General features: G+C 41.7%; 1 protein-coding gene across 3 annotated transcripts in view; it reads right to left on the bottom strand.

Annotated features, from left to right (window-relative positions):
• TDRD12 (tudor domain containing 12) overlaps positions 1 to 21825 on the bottom strand; it is a 112914-nt gene that overhangs the window by 52635 nt on the left and 38454 nt on the right. For all 3 annotated transcript variants that reach the window (XM_063801476.1, XM_063801475.1, XM_024351152.3), the window contains exons 7-10: positions 20797 to 20986; positions 19848 to 19940; positions 4160 to 4257; positions 3480 to 3556 (exon numbers count right to left, since the gene is read on the bottom strand). In XM_063801476.1, the coding sequence (XP_063657546.1) occupies positions 3480 to 3556; positions 4160 to 4257; positions 19848 to 19940; positions 20797 to 20986 (458 nt within the window). The remainder of the gene's footprint in view (positions 1 to 3479; positions 3557 to 4159; positions 4258 to 19847; positions 19941 to 20796; positions 20987 to 21825) is intronic.

The raw sequence follows: 21825 nt of genomic DNA, 5'->3' as shown, positions 1-21825 counted from the left end.
GCCAAGGTGGGAGGATCGCCTAAGCTCAAGAGTTGGACACTGCAGTGAGCTGTGATTGTGCCACTGCACTCCAGCCTGGGCAACAAGAGCAAGACCCTGTCTCTTAAAAAAATGAAAAATTGTGAACCCCTTTACCCCAATCCTGAAAATATCTTTATTTTCTGGATTAAAAATTTAAGAAGCACCACTGAGGAATTGGTTTATCTACATAAGCACATTTCTGTGAGAACTGGAGCTTAGTCCTTTAAGTATAAAAGTCATTTCTGACACTTCTGGTGGTGGTGCTGGACAGGATGGAGTAGGCCTGCCACAGCCTCTCTCTCCTGCTGATCACAACTAGAGATTCTGGATGAGGCCCCAACAGCAGGGGAGAGAAGTCAAACACTTGAAAAACAGAATCACCAGGACTTTCTTGTCTTTTTTCTCTCTGTGTCTCTGTGTTGACCTCAAGATGACTTTGTGGCAGGTGCAGACGCCAGAATCTCCAGGAGAGACTTCTTCTTTCAAGCCAGAGAAGCGGGAAGAGGCGCCCTTTAAACCAGAAAGTGTGGGGAATCCCCATTGTTTTTCTTTTCTTTCCTCACCGGGCCCCAAGGCCAGCTCTGATCTTGGGGCTGCACCCAGCAACAGCAACAGCAGTGTGGTGACCTTAAACCCTGAGAGAAAACCTGCACCTGAAGCCAGAGGAACTGGGAGATGGGAGCTGTGGTCCAAAGACTGCGTGAGGAAAATCTCCATCTTTTTTCTCCCTTACTTGTTTTATTCTCAAGGTATCCCAATTCCACATTACTGCACACCAATGTCTCCAAGAGAAACTATCTGGCCAGAGGAATATGGGGAAGGAGGCCCTAGAAATTGGTAACTGTGAGGGAAATTCTGAAAAGAAAGAGAGGTGGTTCATGACCCAACCCAAGCCCCGACTCGCCCCAAGCTAAGCAGATGCAGAACAGGCCCCAGGCAGCATCGAGGGCCCAGAGCCTGAGCTCACACGGCCACCGCCACCCACAGTTCGCAAGGCAGAACATGAGGGCCGGACCTCATGGAGGTACCGACCTCCTGCTAAGACAAATGACACCAACCAACACTCTCTAGAGAATGTTAACAGAAACCAGAATCTCGCAACATAACATTCAAAATATCCAGAGTGAGTCCAAAGTTACTCAGCACACACGGGCCCAGGAAAACCAGATCGACTGCCAAGGGAAACGACAATCAGCAGGCGCCAACCTCTGGTGGCTCAGGGTGGCAATCATTGGACACTCACTCTACAAGAAGAAAAGGCCAGCACTCCCAAGTGGAAACACACAAGTTCTCAGCAAAGAAATATAAACTTCTGAAAAAAAAAAACAAGGAAAATTTTAGAAACAAGAAATATAGGCCGGGCACAGTGGTTCACACCTGTAATCCTAATATTTTGGTAAGCCAAGGCGGGAGGATCACTTGGTCTCAGGAGTTGGAGACCAGCCAGGGCAACATAGCGAGACTCCCATCTCTGCAAAAAAATTAAAATGTTAGCCACCTGTGGTGGTGTATGCCTGCAGTCCTAGCCACTTGGGAGGCCGGGGCCGGAGGATCGCTTAAGCCCAGGAGTTTAAGGCTATAGTGAGTTATGATTGCTCCACTGCACTTGAGAGCCTGAGTAACAGAGCAAGATCCTGTCGCAAAAAAATATAGATATAATAAATAGAATACTCACAGGATGGGCTCAATAGCAGAATGTGGATGACAGAAGATAATGAATGTACAGACAGATCAGTAGAATCATTGATCTGCAGAATAGCAAGATTGAAAGGCTGAAAAAATGAACAGAGCCTCAGGGACTTTTTGGACAATATCAAAATATCTGACATTTGTTTCATCAGAGTCTCTAAAAGGAGAGGAAAAAGAGATTGGTGCAGAAAAAAATATTTGTAGACATAATGACTATTTGATGTAAGAAAGCTACAAACGAAGAACATTAATGAACCCCAAGCATAAGAAATATGGTAGCAACGACAGCAAGGTATATTATGATTTTTTTTTTTTTGAAACGGAGTCTTGCTCTGTTGCCTAGGCTGGAGTGCAGTGGTGTGATCTCAGCTCACTGCAAACCCCGCCTCCTGGGTTCAAGCAATTATCATGCCTCTGCCTCCCGAGTAGCTGAGATTACAGGCACCTGCCACCACGCCCAGCTAACTTTTTTGTATTTTTAGTAGAGATGGGGTTTCACCATGTTGGCCAGGCTGGTCTTGAACTCCTGACCTCGGGTGAGGTCTGCCCACCTTGGCCTCCCAAAGTGCTAGGAATACAGGCGTGAGCCACCATGCCTGGCCGGTGTATCATAATTAAATTGCTAAAACCAGTAATCAAAAGAAAATCTGAAAAGCAGTCAGAGGAAACAGCAGAGGAACAAAGGCACCGGTGACAGCAGAGGCAGTGCTGGGAACAATGCAAGAGAGAAGACGGTGGGACAACATCTTTAAATAAAGTGCTGTCGACCTAGAATTCTACACCTAGCAAAGGTATCCTTTTCAAAATGAACCTAAAATGAATACTTTAAAAAAAAAAAAAAGCTGAAAGAGTTCATCAACAGCAGACCTGCAATGCAAGAAATATTAAAGGAAGCCCTTAGGTGGAAGGAAAATAATACCAGATGGAAATATGGAGCTACACAAAAAGTAAAGAACACCAAAGCAACCACATAGGTAAAGACAGAAGATATTTTTGTTAGTTAACTCTCTCTAGAATATAATTGACTATTTAAATAAAAGTGAGATAGAGTCTAGCATTTATGATATATGTAAAAGTACAACATATGACAACCACAGCATAAAGTCCACGACACGAGGGGAAGTGTGTTCTTAGACCATTCAAGAAGTGGTACAACATTACATCCTTTCTGCAATTTTGTTAACGTCACTGACATGTATCTTGAAGAGGACAAAGTACAGACCCAGCCTCTGATACTCACGAAACCATTCTTCTCTTTCCGCCCTGGGTAACCACCCACCCTGTGCTGCCATCTGGCCACGTGAGGCCATCCCTCTCATCAGGACCACTCCGTGCCAATCTTCAGACCTGCCTTACAGGGACAACTCTGTCCAAAAAGGCAAAGAGGAGACAGACTCTAGGGCCACTACCAGTTTTCAGTCAACTTTGCTGCCAACCAGGTGTCACATTTTTCCTTTAAGTTAATATGCTTAACCAAAATTTCCTGGGCCACTCTTTGAAAATGGACTATTTTCCAATCATCAATCTTATAGAACACTGTATAAGACAACATCACTCTTAAGTATCTTGTCAATTACACCTAATTATTATTATTATTATTTTAGAGATAAGAGTCTCACTCTGTCACCCAGGCTGGAGTACAGTGGTACGATCATAGCTCACTGAAGCCTCGACCTCCTGGGCTTAAGCGATCCCCCCAGCTCAGCCTCCCCAGTAGCTGGGACTACAGGCAGGCGCCACCACACCCAGTTTGAATTTTCAAATCATACCTTGCTTCTGGTACATCTGGATCAGCATATATGGTTATGCCTCTTTTTGCTGGCCAGTACACTGAGGATTCAACACGCTGTAAAAGAAAAATTTTCTTCAGAAAGAATGTGTATGCTAGCAACATAATATACATTCTTTTGGAACCAAAATTCCATGGGAGTTATTCTCATGAACAACCATCCCATACAGCTTTCATGCACACACAGAGATAGAGAGATAAAAAACTGGAAAGTTGGGTGATTATGCCAGCGCTATAACCACTACATTAAACGTCCAAATGGCAGGCAGCTGGCATTCCAGATCGTCAGTATTTAAAATGTCCTGCAATTACTTTCAACCTGTCTTGTCAAAGGGATGGAGAGCAGATTAGACTTGCACTTCACTAGGACAATGCCCTGGAATCCCAGATTTTCACACCTTCATTAAAAGGAGGATCAATATCCAATTTTGTAGAAAGAAAACTAGGCCGAGAATAAGAGCTTGACATGAAGAAGCTGGAGCTACTTTCTCCTTTCAAAATAAGCAAACAAGCAAACTATATTTTCTCATGAAGGACTATCATGGCCAACGATTTTTTAATAGAAAACATATTTTTGGTTTCAGATAGATTTCAAAAGAGAAAATTTGAAAATTAACACTATATGAACTTTGTATTTAAAGAACATTTTTAAAATACAACCTTATTTGTATCTTTTAAAGAGATGCAATGGTGTTTCTTTTCAGATTTGTTTTTAGGTGAATCTCTCAATGAATCCATATTACATTTTACAGCTTTGTCTGCAAAATAAAAATGGTAATAAAAAAGCTACACCAAAAAGTGATATTAATAGAAAATAGGATAAAAAGGAATATAATAAAAGCAAATACCATTATAAAATCTTAATATGTTAAATTTTTATGGAATATGAATTTGTAGTAAACCTTACTTGAGGGGATTAAATTTTAAAATCTTGTCTCAACCTTTATTGTAAAAACAATTAAAATGTTCTAAAAATTCCCATACCAGCTAATAATGGAACATAATAGTATTTTCCCAATTTGTCAGATGACATTTCCCTCAGAAGACCATGGCAACATCTCCCAACACACAGGCTCTTCTTACAATGCGACTCTGCCTCCTGCCAAGAGGTGGGTTCTATGATCCTTTCCTGTGAACCTGGGTGGGCTCATAACCCACCCAGAAGTGGTGCTGCGAGACTTCTAAAGCGACATTACGAAAAGGCCACATACTCAGGATCTGTGGTCTTGGACGCTCACATTTGAAGCCCAGCCATGACGCTGTGGGGAAGCAGCCACATGGAAAGGATACCAGGGCATTTCGGACAAGAGTCCCAGCTGAGGTCCCAGCCAAAAGCCAGCATCAACTACCAGAACGTGCCTGAGTACTCAGATCACTGCCCCCACTTAGTTAATGCCAGCCCTCACGTCTCCCTGTCTGAGGCCCTGGACAGTGTGGAATAAAGGCAAACCCTCCTGCCATGCCCATTCCGAATTCCTGACCACAGAACCCATGAGCATTATAAAATGGCTGTTGTTTTACCCGGCAATCATTTATGAGGGAAATACAGAGGCAATTCTAGAAAAGTGTCCTACTATTAATAAAAGGAACACAAATTGAAATGACAAGATACGCCTTTCACCTATTAAATAACTCATTGAAATAAGCAGCAGCACTAGAAATGTGAAATATTATAAAATGCCCTAACCCTTCTTTAAAGTAATTTGGAACCCAAGTCTGCATGTCATGTGGTCTTCTGGTTTGGAATTACATTATCAGGTAATTAACCTTTTAGCCAAGAAGATAAACTCTGGAACCAGGAGTGGAGGTGGTAGTTAAAATTCGCCAAGAGAGAGAAATGTTCATGCAAGATAAGCTCGCAAACAAAAATCACTAAGTCCGCAAAGTAGTTCAATGCCATCATAAAGAGTTTAAAAAAAAAAAAAAAAAAAAGGAGATTGGGAGAGAAATATCCACATCTGACGATATGAAGATAAAACATCTGTCTGAAAAGGACTTTCAAATAAACTGAATTAAAATATCCAAGAAATAAAAGAAGTAATAGTATTTATGAAACCAAACAGGCCAAGTGCAACAGCATGCCTGTAAACCCGGCACTTAGGGAGGCTGAGGTGGGTGGATCACTTGAGGTCAGGAGTTCAAGACCAGCCTGCTGAACATGGTGAAATCCTGGATATGAAAGTTATCCAGGCATGGTGACGCACACCTGTAGTCCCAGCTACTTGGGAGGCTGAGGCAGGAGAATCACTTGAACCTGGGAAGTGGAGGTTGCAGTGAACTGAGACTGTGCCACTGCACTCCAGCCTGGGTGACAGAGTGTGACTCCATCTCAAAAAATCTAAATAAATAAATAGCCTAGCACTCCCTCCACTTTCTCTCTTCCTCTCTTGACAGGTGACATGCAGCTCCTGTTCCCCTTCTGCCATGATTGGAAGCTTCCTGAGGCCTCACCACAAGCAGATGCCAGCTCTATGCTTCTTATACAGCTTGCACAACTGTGAGCCAAATAAACCTCTTTTCTTGCTAAATTATTGTCTCAGGTATTCCTTTACAGCAACGTGAACAAAGACACCTCCCTACTTAAAGAACTACGAAGTATATATTTGGGGAATGAGAAAAATAAACCAGTAGTACAATAATATTAATTATATAATCAACATCTACTTAGTACTTATATCAAGAACTATTCTAAATGCTTTATATGAATTAACTGATTCAATTCTATGTGATAGGTACCATGTGCGTTATTGAATTCCATGTGATTTCTCTATGGGCACAATTATTTCCCCCTTTTCAGATTAGGAAAAGCAAGCACAGAAAGGTGAAATAACTTGCCCATGTTTATTTCAGCTAATAAAGAACAGATCTGGGATTCGAACCCAAGCAATTCCACTCCAAAGAACTTAAAAGAAAAACTGAGTGCAAAATGTATTTACAAAACAAGTTAAATTAAAATTTTAGAAAACAGAACAGAAATGAAAAGAGGAGTTTAGAAAAGAAAATGTGACGTTCTTGATGTGAGGACAGACAATGATGACCTTGAAACTTCATTAGAAAGTATAGCTATATAAAAAATTTAAGGCTCAGAGAAATGAAATACAATATATATAAGAGTAAAAAAGGAAGAGGGGGAAAATGGTCAATTCAAGAGGAGGCAGAAAATAATAAAGAAAATAGAAAGGAAAATTATGGTCAATAGAAAACACAAAAAGAGGCCAGGAGTGGTGGTTCACGCCTGTAATCCCAACACTTTGGGAGCCCAAGGCAGGTGGATCACTTGAGGTCAGGAGTTCAAGACCAGCCCAGCCAACATGGTGAAACCCTGTCTCTACTAAAAATACAAAAATTAGCTGGGCATGGTGGTGCGTGCCTTTAATCCCAGTTACTTGGGAGGCTGAGGTGGGAGAATTGCTTAAAGTTGGGAGGCAGAGGCTGCAGTCAGCCATGATCTCACTGCCCGCAGTGAGCCACTGCACTCCAGCCTGGGTGACAGAGCGAGACTGTCTTAAAAAAAAAAAAAAAAAAGAACACACACCCACAAAATGAGATGATGAAAAGACGTCCAAATATATATTAAATCACAACAAGGCTGGGCACAGTGGCTCATGCCTATAATCCCAACAGTTTGGGAGGCTGAGGCGGGTGGATCACCTGAGGTCGGGAGTTCGAGACCAGCCTGATCAACATGGACAAACCCCGTCTCTACTAAAAATACAAAATTAGCCAGGTGTGGTGGCGCATGCCTGTAATCCAAGCTGCTCGGGAGGCTGAAGCAGGAGAATCACTTGAATCCGGGAGGCGGAGGTTGTGGTGAGCTGAGATCGTGCCATTGCACTCTAGCCTGGGCAATGAGAGCAAAACTCTGTCTCAAAAAAAAAAAAATCACAATTAATGTATGTGACTTCTTAAAGAATCATAAGTGGCACTCATAATAAGAGAAATGCAAATGCAAACTCATCTAAGATACTATTTCTCACTGCAAACTGAAAAAGATCCAAAAACTTGAAACTCTGCTGGTGAGGCTATGGGCAAACAGGCAGTCTCCTAGATTCCCATGAGACTCCCAGATGATACAGGACCCACAGCACCTGGCAACAGAGATAAAACCATTCTTTGACCAGAAACCCTTCTTCCAGGAATCCACCTTGAAGATGCAGCTCCACAAATACAAAATAATATGTAGTGGAACAACTGGATGCCCACATGGAAAAAACAAAACCAAATCCTGACCCTTACCTCACATCACTAACTTGAGATGGATCCTAGAATTAAATGTAAAAGCCAAAAGTAGAAAATATAGAGAAAGCAAAGATTTCTTAAATAGGACATAAAATCCTAAAAGAAAAAGGATTAGCTAGACTTTACCAAAAATCAAAAACTTCTCCTCTGAAAAATACCATTAAGAAAATGAAAAGCCACAGACTAGAAGGAAATTTATCTATAATACAAATGACATCTCCAGAATATATTTTAAAAACTCAGCCAGGCACAGTGGCTTGCACCTATAATCCCAGCACTTCGGGAGGCTGAGGCAGGAGGACTGCTTGAGGCCAGGTGTTTGAGACCAGCCTGGCCAGCATAGGGAGACTCTGTCTCCATAAAAAATAAAAACTCTCAAAGCTTATTATAAGAAAACACGTAAACAGGAATTTCACAAAGGAGAACAGACGAATTGCCAAAAGGAACATGAAAATATGTGCAGTGTCATAAGTAATGAGGAAATTGATCCGCAATCCAGAAAGCCACCTCTGCCATTGCAATGAGAGTAACAGGGCTCAAGAGCTGAGAAACAGCTCCCATACCCTGCCCTTAGGGTACGGATGTGCTCCATCCAAGCAAAGTAAGCCAAAGAAAGGTCTCAGCGTGCAATGGCTCACACCTGTAATCCCAGCACTTTGGAAGGCCGAGGCGGGCAGATTACCTGAGGTCAGGAGTTTGAGACCAGCTTGACCAACATAATGAAAACCTGTCTCTAAATAAAATTTGAAAATTAGCCAGGCATGGTGGTGTGAGCCTAGTCCCTGCAACTCGGGAGGCTGAGGTGTTTGAGGCTTCAGTGAGTCATGATCACACCACTGCACTCCAGCTTGGGCAACAGTGCAACACCCTGTCTCTGAAAAGAAAAAAAAAAAAAAAAAGAATAAAGACCACCACCAGAAATGATAAATATGAAGGGAAATATAAAAACATATATTCTTATCTTAAAAATCTCTTTAAAAGAGAATTAAAATTTATAGGGACACACAAAATCTGAAGTCTCTGTGCTGGGGAGTGTGGCAGGGTCTGTTAGTTATCCTGGAATATCATTCAGTCCTTGCTCCAGATCAGGGTCAGCAAACTCCTTCTGCAAAGCACCAGCTGGTAAATACTGCAGGCTTTGTGGGATTGTGGGACAGGTGGCCTGGGGCGCGGCCACTCAACTCAGCTCTGACAGTGCAAAAGCAGCTGTATACAATATGTAAGAAAATGAGTCCAGCTATGTTCAGTAAAACTTTATTTGTAACTACTGAGATTTCAATTTCATATAATTTTAATGTGTCACAAAATATTCTTTCTCTCTGGATTTTTTCAACTATTTAAAAATGGAAAAATCATTTTTAGCTTACAGGTAGTACAAAAATAGGTGGTAGACCAGATTTGGCCCATGGCTGCAGTTTTCTAACTCTGAAGTAACAGAACCCCTGATTCTTAGTGGGAGCCTGGCAATCCAAAAGGAGGACAACCTCTCCCAGACCTTCATCTCCCACTAAGCATGGCTGCACAAGAACATTCTGGCCAAAGAAATGAGAGAGAAAGCACCATGTGCAACCTCTGAGTTGTACCCCCTTCACCTCTTCTCCCTGCCCCCCAGCTAGCTGGAAGGGAGATACAGTGATAAATAAATTGAATAGGAGGATGGCGGCAAAACCTTCAGGATGGCAAGGCCAACAAGACAGAAACAGCACAGACTCTGATGACCTGCCTGCACGCTTATGACATGTTAGAAAATTCAACTTCTTTCTTCTTTCAAAAAAAGAAAGAATTGACTACTTAATAAAAAATGATGAATTATTGTGGGGTTTCTAATATATGTAGAATTAAAATGCATGACAACAGTCTGGGCGCAGTGGCTCATGCCTGTAATCCCAGCACTTTGGGAGGCCGAGTCGGGTGGATCATCTGAGGTCAGGAGTTCCAGACCAGCCTGACCAACACGATGAAACCCCATCTCTACTAAAAATACAAAAATTAGCCGGGCATAGTGGTGCACACCTGTAATCCCAGCTACTCAGGAGGCTGAGGCAGGAGAATCGCTTGAACCCAGGAGGTGGAGGCTGCAGTGAGCTGAGATGGCGCCACTGCACTACAGCCTGGGCAATAAGAGCAAAACTCCGTCTCAAAAATAAATAAATAAATAAATAAATAAAATGCATGAAAACACTTGCACAAAGGCCAGGAGGGAGGAAATGGAAGGAGACTGCTGTTAAGTTCCTCATGCTATCCATGAAGTGCGTAATACTGCTTGAAGGTAGACTATGAGGAGTAAAGATGTTTACTCTAAACCCTAAAGCAACCACTAAACATACAAAACAAAAAATTATAGCTGACCAGGCATGGTGGTTCGTGCCTGTAATCCCAGCATTTTGGGAGGCTGAGGCCAGCGGATCACTTAAGGTCAGGAGTTCGAGACCAGCCTGGCCAACATAGTGAAACCCCGTCTCTACTAAAAATACAAAAACTAGCCGGGCGTGGTGGTGCATGCTTGTAGTCCCAGCTACTCGGGAGACTAAGGCAGGAGAATCACTAGAACCCAGGAGGCAGAGGGTGTAGTGAGCCAAGATTGCACCACCGCACTCCAGCCTGAATGACAGAGCGAGACTCTGTCTCAAAAAAAAAAATTATGGCTAATAAGCTAACAAAGGAATTAAAATGGAACACAAAAGGTGCTTAATCCAAAAGAAAGCAAAAAAATAGGGTAAAGGGAACAAAAACCAGATGAGACAAACAGAAAACTAATAGCAAGATGCTAGATTAAGAGCCAACAACATCAATACATTACATTATATTAGAAAGAGTAAGACCTACTATGTGATAGCACAACAGGGTGACTGTAAGTCTTAAATAACTTAAAGATGTAACTGGATTGTTTGTAATGCAAACAATAAAGCTTCAGAGAATGAATATCCCATTCTCCATGATGTGCTTATTTCACATTGCATACCTGTATCAAAATATCTCATGTACCCCATAAATATACATACCTACTATGTGCCCACAAAAATTTTAAATGACAAAAAATTTTAAATAAATAGCACTAAATAGAAATGATTTAAATACTCCAATTAAAAGACAGAGATTGACAGATTGGACACAACTATATGCTCCCTACAAGAACTCCCCTTCAAATATAAAGGCACAAATAGGTTAAAACTAAAAGGACATAAAAAGATATACTATGCTAATATTAACCAAAATAAATCTAGATAAGCTATATTAATATTAAGGTAGATTTCAGAGCAAAGAATACTATCTGGGATAAAGAGAGCCATTTAACAATGACTGAGGAATCAATTCATCATGAGGACATAAAAATTCTTTTTTTTTTTCAGCTGCTCTTTTTTTTAAAAATTATACTTTAAGTTTTAGGGTACATGTGCACAATGTGCAGGTTTGTTACATATGTATACATGTGCCATGTTGGTGTGCTGCACCCATTAACTTGTCATTTAACATTAGGTATATCTCCTAATGTTATCCCTCCCCCCGACCCCCACCCCACAACAGGCCCCCGGTGTGTGATGTTCCCCTTCCTGTGTCCAAGTGTTCCCATTGTTCACTTCCCACCTATGAGTGAGAACATGTGGTGTTTGGTTTTTTGTCCTGGCGATAGTTTGCTGAGAATGATGGTTTCCAGCTTCATCCATGTCCCTACAAAGCACCTGAACTCATCCTTTTTATGGCTGCGTAGTATTCCATGGTGTATATGTGCCACATTTTCTTAATCCAGTCTATCATTTTTGGACATTTGGGTTGGTTCCAAGTATTTGCTATTGTGAATAGTGCCGCAATAAACATATGTGTGCATGTGTCTTTATAGCAGTATGATTTATAATCCTTTGGGTATATACTCAGTAATGGGATGGCTGGGTCAAATGGTATTTCTAGTTCTAGATCCCTGGGGAATCGCCACACTGACTTCCACAATGGTTGAACTAGTTTACAGTCCCACCAACAGTGTAAAAGTGTTCCTGTTTCTCCACATCCTCTCCAGCACCTGTTGTTTCCTGACTTTTTAATGATTGCCATTCTAACTGGTGTGAGATGGTATCTCATTGTGGTTTTGATTTGCATTTCTCTGATGGCCAGCGATGATGAGCATTTTTTCATGTGTCTTTTGGCTGCATAAATGTCTTCTTTTGAGAAGTGTCTGTTCATATCCTTTGCCCACTTGCTGATGGGGTTGTTTGTTTTTTTCTTGTAAATTTGTTTGAGTTCATTGTAGATTCTGGATATTAGCCCTTTGTCAGATGAGTAGATTGCAAAAATTTTCTCCCATTCTGTAGGTTGCCTGTTCACTCTGATGGTAGTTTCTTTTGCTGTGCAGAAGCTCTTTAGTTTAATTAGATCCCATTTGTTAATTTTGGCTTTTGTTGCCATTGCTTTTGGTGTTTTAAACATGAAGTCCTTGCCCATGCCTAAAGGACATAAAAATTCTAAGCCTTTATGCACCTAAATAACAGACCTTCAAAATACATGAAGGAAAAACTGACAGAACTGGAAAGAGAAAACAAGACAATTATAGTTGGCTATTTCAAAACGTCTTTCTCAATAATTGCCAGAACAGTGAATGGAAAATCAATAAAGATAAAGAAGATTTGAACAATGCTATCAACCAGTATGACCTAATTAAGATTTCTATAACATTCTACCCAACAACAGCAAAGCACCTATTTTTCTAAGGTGGACACAGAATATTTTCCAAGAGAGATCATACCTGAATCATAATAGGAGTCTCAATAGATATTAAAAGATTCAAATCACACAGATATAGGGTTCCATAAATGAGAATCTGGAACAACTTAAGGAGTCAATGAAGATGGACAATATAGCCAGGCATGGTGGCTCACGCCTGTAATCCCAGCACTTTAGGAGGCTGAGGTGGGCAGATCACGAAGCCAGGGGATCTAGACCATCCTGGCTAACACGGTGAAACCCCGTCTCTACTAAAAATACAAAAAATTAGCCAGGTGTGGTGGCAGGCGCCTGTAGTCCCAGCTACTCAGGAGGCTGAGGCAGAAGAATGGTGTGAACCTGGGAGGCGGAGCTTGCAGTAAGCTGAGATTGTGCCACTGCACTCCAGCCTGGGCAACAGGGTGAGACTCCATCTCAAAAAAAAAAAAAAAAAAAAGATAGACAATACAAGTAAAAAAAGAAAAGCAATTAGAATCTCCAAGATTTGCCAATCTTACACTTTAAATTTTAGTGTAATTTCCAGTTTCCAGTCGAGCGTGTAAAAAGCTTGATGGTTATCACTCTATCCTAACAACAAGTAAAAAGCTGAACACACTGAAAAATCAGGAACTCTTCCTAGGTCCATCAAAGTGAGGTCACAGGGCAAACTGTTGCCCCAGCACTGGAGAGACTGACAGGTGGACAGAGAGACTCAGAACGGACAGGGGCAGAAACCCAGAAGAAACTTCTATGGGACCAGGAGTGAGGAGGGAAACCTGAACTGTAAACTGACAATTTGCTGGAGGGTCAGCGTGGACACCTCCGCTAGTTAAAACTCCGGGGTCAGGGGCTGGGTGCCACACTTCTGTGAGTTCTGCCTCCTGGAGCTCTAGCAGGTTCTCACAGTGAATACCACAGGAAAACCTTGTGCTTCGACAGGAAGAGGGGAAAAGTAACTACTTGGAAATATAAAGGGCGTGCTGTTCCTTCCCAAAAGGGCCTGACCTCAGGAGAAACTATTGAACCAGAGCCTAAACTACTAGAGTTTATCAGAACCTATCTAACCTAGAGGAAGGGAAATACAGCCCGATTTAACCTTCTGGTGGGGGAGGAAAATAACACAACTCAGTCCCTTCCAGCCATCCTGTCCCACATAAGGTGAGAAGTGAGGGACGCTGAGGGGCACCTGAGAAGCGTGCAGCCCAAAGGTACAGGCTCCCTAGAAGACTGAGTCTAATCACAGGGCTCTAGACATTTATTTCCCTCTTTCCACCCCTCCTACCATTTATATGGTATCAAAATGCCCAATTAAAATCACAAGTGGTAGAAAAAGAGCAAAGTCAAAAGAAGAACAAAAAAACAAGGGTAATAAATCAAATACAGTAATAAACATGGCAGACAGTAATCCAACTCCAGTCACATGCCGTATGCCAACCTTCCATCAGCAATAGACCACATATATGATGGTGGTCTCATAAGATTTTAATGAAGATGAAAAATTCCTATTGCCTAGCAACATCATAGCATAATCACTATCTTTTCTATGTTTAAATTCGTTTAGATAACACAAATAGTTACCATTGTGTTACAGCTGCCTACAGCATTCAATACAGTAACATACTGTACAGGTTTGTGGCCTAGGAGCCATAGGCTATACCATATTGCCTATATGTGTAGTAGGCTGCACCACGTAGGTTGGGTAAGTACACCCTATGATGTTTGCACACCAAAATCACCTAATGATGTGTTTCTCAGAACATAGTCCATCAGTAAGCAACACATGACTATATATAAATAATCACTTTAAACCCAATGGTCCTGTGAAAGTTAATTATACAAACTAGGTCATTCTTTCATCTCCAACTAAATCAGAGTCGAGGGGCCAGAGGAAAAGTACTCGAGGCACAGAGCACCTTCTTGGCCCCGCTGTTGAGGTGCACTGCTAGAATCCCAACACCCGTTTTACCTGGTAGCTGCTGAAATAACCTGCCACGACTTTAAGACTAGTTTTACCTACCGCCATTACCTACCAATCAGAGCTTGCCAGCTCCCAAAAACTTCTCTAGCGTCAATGAGCTTCCTTTCAAAACAATATGTAAGATTTCTCTAATAAAACTCCCAACCTTCTCTTTTCAACAAATGGTGCTGGAACAACTCAACATCCACATGCAGAAAAATGACTCTAGACACAGACCTTACACCCTTCACAAAAATCAACTCAAATGGATCTAAATGAAAAATGCAAAATACAAAACTCCTAGAAAATAACATAGGAGAAAACCTAGATGACCCTGAGTATGGCGATGTCTTTTTAGAGACAACACCAAAGGCACAATCCATGAAAGAAGCAACTGATCAGCTGGACTTCATTAAAACTAAACATTTCTGCTCTGTGAAAGATATTGTCAAGAGAATGAGAGACAAGCCACACACTAGGAGGAAATGTTTGCAAAGGACACACGTAAAAAAACGATTGTTATCCAAAATGTACAAAGGACTCCTAAAACTCAACAATAAGAGGACAAAAAAGTCAATTTAAAATAGCCAAATCCTTGCCGGACATGGTGGGTGGCTCATGCCTGTAATCCCAGCACTTTGGGAGGCCGAGGCAGGCGGATCATTTGAGGTGGGTGGATCACTTGAGCTCATGAGTTCAAGACCAGCCTGGCCAACGTGGTGAAACCCTGTCTCTACTAAAAATACAAAAATTAGCCAGGCATGGTGGCGGGCACCTGTAATCCCAGCTACTCGCGGGGCTGAGGCAGGAGGCTGGAACCCGGGAGGCAGAGGTTGCCATGAGCTGAGATCACACCACTGCACTCCAGCCTAGGTGACAGCGCAAGACTCCATCTCTAAATAAATAAATAAATAAGGAACTCCTGAAGAGATATCTCATCTGAGAAGATATACCAACAGCAAATAAGCATATGAAAAGATGCTCACATCCTATGTCATTAGAGAAATGCAAATTAAAATAATGATATTCCACTACACCCCTATTAGAATGACAAAAATCCAGAACACATTCTACAAAATAATAGGTCTGTAATCTTCCAAAGTGCAAGGTCATGAAAATCAAGGAGACCCAGGAAATGTTCCAGAGGAAAGACTAAAGAAACGTGTTCTCGGCCAGGCGCAGTAGCTCACGCCTGTAATCCCAGCACTTTGGGAGGCCGAGGCGGGCGGATCACAAGGTCAGGAGATCGAGACCATCCTGGCTAACACGGTGAAACCTCGTCTCTACTAAAAATAAAAAAAAATAAAAAAATAAAAAATTAGCTGGGCTTGGTGGCGGGCGCCTGTAGTCCCAGCTACTTGGGAGGCTGAGGCAGGAGAATAGTGTGAACCTGGGAGGTGGAGCTTGCAGTGAGCTGAGATGTGCCACTGCACTCCAGCCTGGGAGACAGAGTGAGACTCCGTCTCAAAAACAAAACAAAACAAAACAAAAACAAGAAACGTCTTCTCTAAATGCAACAAGTGATGCTGAACGACGTCTCTTTGATAACCAGCAAAAACTGAATGGTGCCTGGGAGTTATATGATCACAATATATCAGTGTTAATCTTCACACTCTGATGATTGCATTGTGGATATTTTTGAGAATGTCGTTCTTTCTAGGAAAAACTCAAGTATTGGGGAATCAGGTTAGCAACTTATTCTCAAATGGTTTGGGAAAAAAGTTCTTTGTAATACTCTCCAACTTTTCTGTAAGTTTGTGATTATTGTAAAATAAAAAATTTATTGAGAAGATGGATGTAAACTCTATGGAAGCACAGACTTTGTTTCCCTCCTAAGAATCCCTAGAAAAGCACCTGACAGTGAGGGCTTCATAAATATCTGATGAATGAATGAATGTGGGTTAGGGGCACGAGAGTGAATCTCCCTAGAAATCAAGACAATGTCTAAAGTGAAGAAGCCTAGTAATAGTAAAATATACACAATTATTTTAAAATCTGGAGATAATACCAAAATAAACAACTTTAAAAAGTGAGTTTATCTCTAGGGGACATCCTGGGGTAAGAAGAGGTTGCAAATAAAAAAATTATTTTTCACTGTAGCCCTTCTGTAATATGTGATTGTTTAATCAAGTATTAGCCAAGTATTATACTTTGATTCTCAAAAATATTAGGCAACTTCAAAGAGAAACACCAAAAACTAACTGAAATATAACTGAAGTACCTTCTCACAATAATTAAAGGAAAGGGAAATCTATACTTAGAAAAGTAACATCTAATAATTCTGTTTTTTACATGCCAATTCAGTTACACCTCACATTATCTTTTTTGTTGTTGTTCACCATAACCTTTTCCTTTTCAAAGATAAGCATAGTTCATTCCAGTACTGATTGTAATAAGCAGGAAACAATTTCTGGCCAGCAAGCTGGGACTCCTGAAAATAATTTTGACATATCAAGCGATGGAAAGCCACGCAATAATTAAACATGATGATGTAGTGCCTGGTATTTTTATTCCTCCAATGGAAAAAGAATATAAATGGAAAGAATACATGCCCATCAACAACAGGTGCTACCTTCTGCTGTAATTCTCACCTGGGGACCCCCTACAAGAGGCATATCAGAATCTGGGGCAGGGGCCACATGCGCTGAGGCTGCCACAGGCCAGGCGCTGAGCCAAGCACGCTGCACGATGGCCCAGTTCAGCAACTCCCAGGGGGATGGGGATGACATCCCATGTCCCAGAGAAGGAAGCGGCCTGACACCCTGGCAGTCTCACATCAGAGTTTATGTCCTTAAACACATTATACCGGATATATTTGACCTAGAAAGGGAATTCAGCCACATACTAAGTAAAATACATTACAAAGAGGTATGTATAGTAGAACCCCATTTCTGTGAAATAAAAATTTTATAAATACCGTCTGGAAAACTTTGGAAAGAAAGGCTCTATAATATTTTATTTTATTGTGTTTATTTTTCAGCCGGAGTCTCACTCACCCAGGCTGGAGTGCAGTGGCACAATCTTGGTTCACTGAAACCTCTGCCTCCTGGGTTCAAGTGATTCTCCTGCCGCAGCCTCCTTTGAGGCCAGGAGGTTGAGGCTGCAGTGAGCTGTGATCACACTACTGCAATCAAGCCTGGGCAACCGAGCAAGACCCCGTCTCAAAAAAAAAAAAATTCCCAGACTGAGACATGCTAGAACTCCAGGGGCCTTCTAGTCTACCCCTACCTCCCCTCTGTGTACATATGGGCAGTTGCAGGCTCTTGGAAGGTTGAGGCTCCCACCAAGCCAGTGGTAGACCCAGGATTAGAACACATGTCTCCTGGCTTCTAGCCCCAAGCTTGTTCTCTCTACACTGTGTTGCCACCCTTACCTTCAATGCAAAAGAGTCTACAGGGTTCACTCCTCCTTTTTACATCCTAGTTTCTCATTTCATCATGCAGCAAATAAGTTCTTGAATAGCTGGGACTACAGGCACACGCCACCATGCCTGGCTAATTTTTGTATTTTTAGTAGAGACGGGGTTTCACCATGTTGGCCAGGCTGGTCTCAAACTCCTGATCTCAGGTGATCCACCTGTGTCGGTCTCCCAAAGTGCTAGGATTACAGGCATGAGCCACCGTGCCCAGCCTACAATTTTATTTTATTTTGTTTTCTGAGACAGAGTCTCACTCTGTCATCCAGGCTGGAGTGCAATGACATAATCTTGGCTCACTGCAACCTCCACCTCCCAGTTCAAGCAATTCTCCTGCCTCAGCCTCCCGAGTAGCTGGGACTACAGGCATGTGCAACCACATCCACCTAATTTTTGTAGTTTTAGTAGAGACGGGGTTTCACCATATTGGCCAGGCTGGTCTTGAACTGCCAGCATCAAGTGATCTGCCAGCCTTGACCTCCCAAGGTGCTGGGATTACAGGTGTGAGCCACTGCACCTGGCCCTGACTCTACAATTTTAAAAAGCAGTTAGTGAGATGACAGGTTTTTACAATTTGGGCTATTGATAGCAGCAAAAGGCAGTCAAATGCCTAGCGAGATGGGGTGGGTCCCTGGTGAAACCCAATTTTCAAGCAGAAACCAGTTTAAAGCCTAGCTACAAGTCTCGGGTAATACACAGACTGGATTGAGAAACTGTCTTTCCGTTTGGCATTTTTTCCTCTGATTGATATCTACCTTTCACTTATTTCATATGCACCAACCCTTTCCTAGTTGGTTTTCTACACTGCCATACCCACCTTTGAGTGGTGTGTTTGCTTTAACCTTTTTTGCATACTCACTAACCAATCAGCAGGCACTCCCCATTCTGAGTCCATAAAAAGTGCCAGCCCGGCCACACTGAGAGAGAAACCACCCATCCAAGAAGAATGAGGTTACACTGAGAGCTATTCCATCGCTCCATGAAATTCTTCTCTGCCCATCCTCACCCTTCTGTCAGCATAACCTTATTCTTCTTGGACGCAGGACAAGAGCTTGGGAACTGCCAAATGCGGATACAATCTATAGCACAGATGGGCCAAGTAGGTAGGGAGCCTCCAGCGGCCAGGCCCAGGGCTGAGCGAGGCCCAGGTCGGGGACGGGGTGGGCACTGCCAGCCAAGGAGGACCCTAGTTGGCAAAGTGGCTGAGAAAAACCCTTTGTATCTTTCTTTCTCTATGATAAGCAACATTACCAAAGTAATTGAAAATAATCTGAAGTACAGGAAATATTTTAGTTGGCTAAAGCTTTAATGTAGTTGTGGTTTACTATGGATACACATGAAATATTACACCCACAGGTATCAGTAAGTCCTCACTTGACTCATCAGTAGGTTCTTGGAAACCACGGATTTAAGGGAAACAAAGTACAGCAGGCCCTCAAATTAAGTTGCTTTGCTCAAGGTTGTTTCGTTATAACATTGTTTCACTTAAAGTCAGTTTCCAAGAACCTATCCAAGACATGAAGTGAGGCCTTCCTGGACACACATCCAGCATAAGAGGGAAATGGTGGAGAGACCACCACAGAGGGCGAGCCAGTCATCAAAGGGGCTGAAAAATTTCACCCTCACCCAGCAATTCCAATTCATTAAATATCTTGAAGACTGGAATTAAAAACTACGTATTTCTGCCCTCATAAGCATATCTTCCCTATTTTTATGCATCCTGTTGCCTAAGTGAAAAATCAGTAATAAACACATATGTACACTCTAGGGACAGACAGTGATTACTGGTCGATGGCTAGGCTGGAATAAATCAGTCCTGCACATGAACTGGTGCCTGTTATGTTCTTTACGTGACAGTAAAATTTCTAAGTATGAAATGCAGGACACATGAACTCTTTCAGGATCTACATCACAAATTGGTTACATTAAATTAAGAAAAGAGAAAGAATTACCATGGCCTTTCTAGACAACCTTTCTAATCTTTAAAAAGCTAAGAATACTTTTTTCATGCTGCCTATGAAATAAACCACATTAGCAGAACTCACCCTGTGCTGTGGCTGTTGGCCTGAGGTCACCGACAATACCCTTGCACCATGTATGTTGCAGAGATTGTGCCGGAAAATTTACACCATGTGAATCTGATAGAAAGAATAAATTTCAGAATTAAAGCATGAAATAAAGCCCAAAATAAAAATGTGAACTCGTTAGTACATTACTTCTGCTCTTGCTTTTGCTCTGAGGTTACAGGAAACCTGACTAGGGGACATAAGGTGAGGGGACTAAAAACTGGATGTGGACAGAAACATCGGAAATTATTTCCACAATCCGTGACTAGCTCTTATATTTTTATGCTAAGGGTTATTTGTGATAAATAGCTCTTTTTTTTAAAGGTGTCTAAAGTCTAAATATTCAAAATTTGTTTTGTTAGTATCTCTAAACTGCAAACATTTGGACTTCTAACAACATAACTCAATGTTAATAAGAAATTGAGGCCGGGTGCGGTGTCACGCCTGTAATCCCAGCACTTTGGGAGGCTGAGACAGGCGGATCATGAGGTCGGGAGATTGAGACCATCCTGGCTGACATGGTGAAACCCTGTCTCTACTAAAAATACAAAAAAATTAGCCGGGCATAGTGGCAGGCGCCTGTAGTCCCAGCTACTCGGGAGGCTGAGGCAGGAGAATGGTGTGAACCCGGGGAGAGGAGCTTGCAGTGAGCCGAGATCACGCCACTGCACTCCAGCCTGGGTTACAGACCGAGACTCCGTCTCAAAAAAAAAGAGAAATCGAGGGCAGTTTTTTTCCTGGTCTCATAAACACAAACTGTAACACTTTAAGACCTTACAATGTGTCACAGCCTCATCAGGATTAAACTTTAAACAGAGTCCAAGTCTGTCTCCATGTGGGGAAAAGTCTGTACAACTTATATCTTCTATACACTAAGATTATTAATAAAACAATGTAAGGGAAATTGATATGATGAGAATCTACTCACCTTCCATTCCTTGAACATCTTTTCCTTGCAAAAACATTGGCCAGAGTGTAAGTGCTGGATTGAGTTTATTGAAGGAGGGTGTTGATTTTATATTCAATCTTGGTTTTTCTAAATAATCAAGGTTTTTATTCTTTGTAGGTGACATATAACAAGCATAGTTCTTTGCAACAAGATCATCATTAACACAAACCTGTAAAATTTTAAACATTTCATGACTAATAAGACAAATATAGTCAAGCGATTTTAAACGAAATATTCCAAACTTAACCCCAAAGTTCTATCTTCAGAGAAATTATTTTACAGAACATAATCTGAGAGAAACAGATTTGACTCCTGCTCTGGTAAACCAAATACTTCCCACCAATCCTGATGAGGAAAAACAGCAAGCATCTGTGTGAAACACATGAGATGTCTTCTTGGACATACGCACTGTAGCACTAAAACTACCTGGCCAGGCAAAAGCCTGGTGGGAGGACGGAGACAAAACACGAACCATCAAAGGAAAGACTGTTACATTGGATTTGCTCAAAATTTTAAATTTCTGTTCTTCAAGAGAATAAAGAGATGAGGCAAAATTCTTTTAAAATCAAGTATCCGGATGACATGTATCCAGAATATATAAGGAACTCTCAAAACTCAATAAAACGAAAACAACACAATTAAAATATGGGCAAACAATCTGAATGTCTGCTTCATCAAAGTCTGAAGATTGCAAATAAGCATATAAAACCATCATTAGGGAAACGCAAATTTAAACCACAATGAGGTGCCACTGCACACTTAGCCGAATGTTTACACAAGTGACATGGAGGAACTAGAACTCTCATTGCTGATGGGAAGGTAAAATAGTCCACCACTTTGGAAAACAATATGGCAGCTTCTTAAGACCTACAATATGATCCAAAAGTTTGACTCCTAGGTAATGCTCGAGAGAAATGAAAGCACAGATCCACAGGAAGACTTGTACATAAATATCTGTAAGGGGCCTATGGCCACAACCCAAATATCCATCAACGAGTTAATGGGTAA

The sequence above is a fragment of the Pan troglodytes genome, chromosome 20 (genome assembly GCF_028858775.2).
Source record: "Pan troglodytes isolate AG18354 chromosome 20, NHGRI_mPanTro3-v2.0_pri, whole genome shotgun sequence".
Lineage (NCBI taxonomy): Eukaryota > Metazoa > Chordata > Mammalia > Primates > Hominidae > Pan > Pan troglodytes.
The sequence above is the reverse complement of the archived record's forward strand: the minus strand, read 5'-3'. Positions and strand labels throughout refer to the sequence as shown.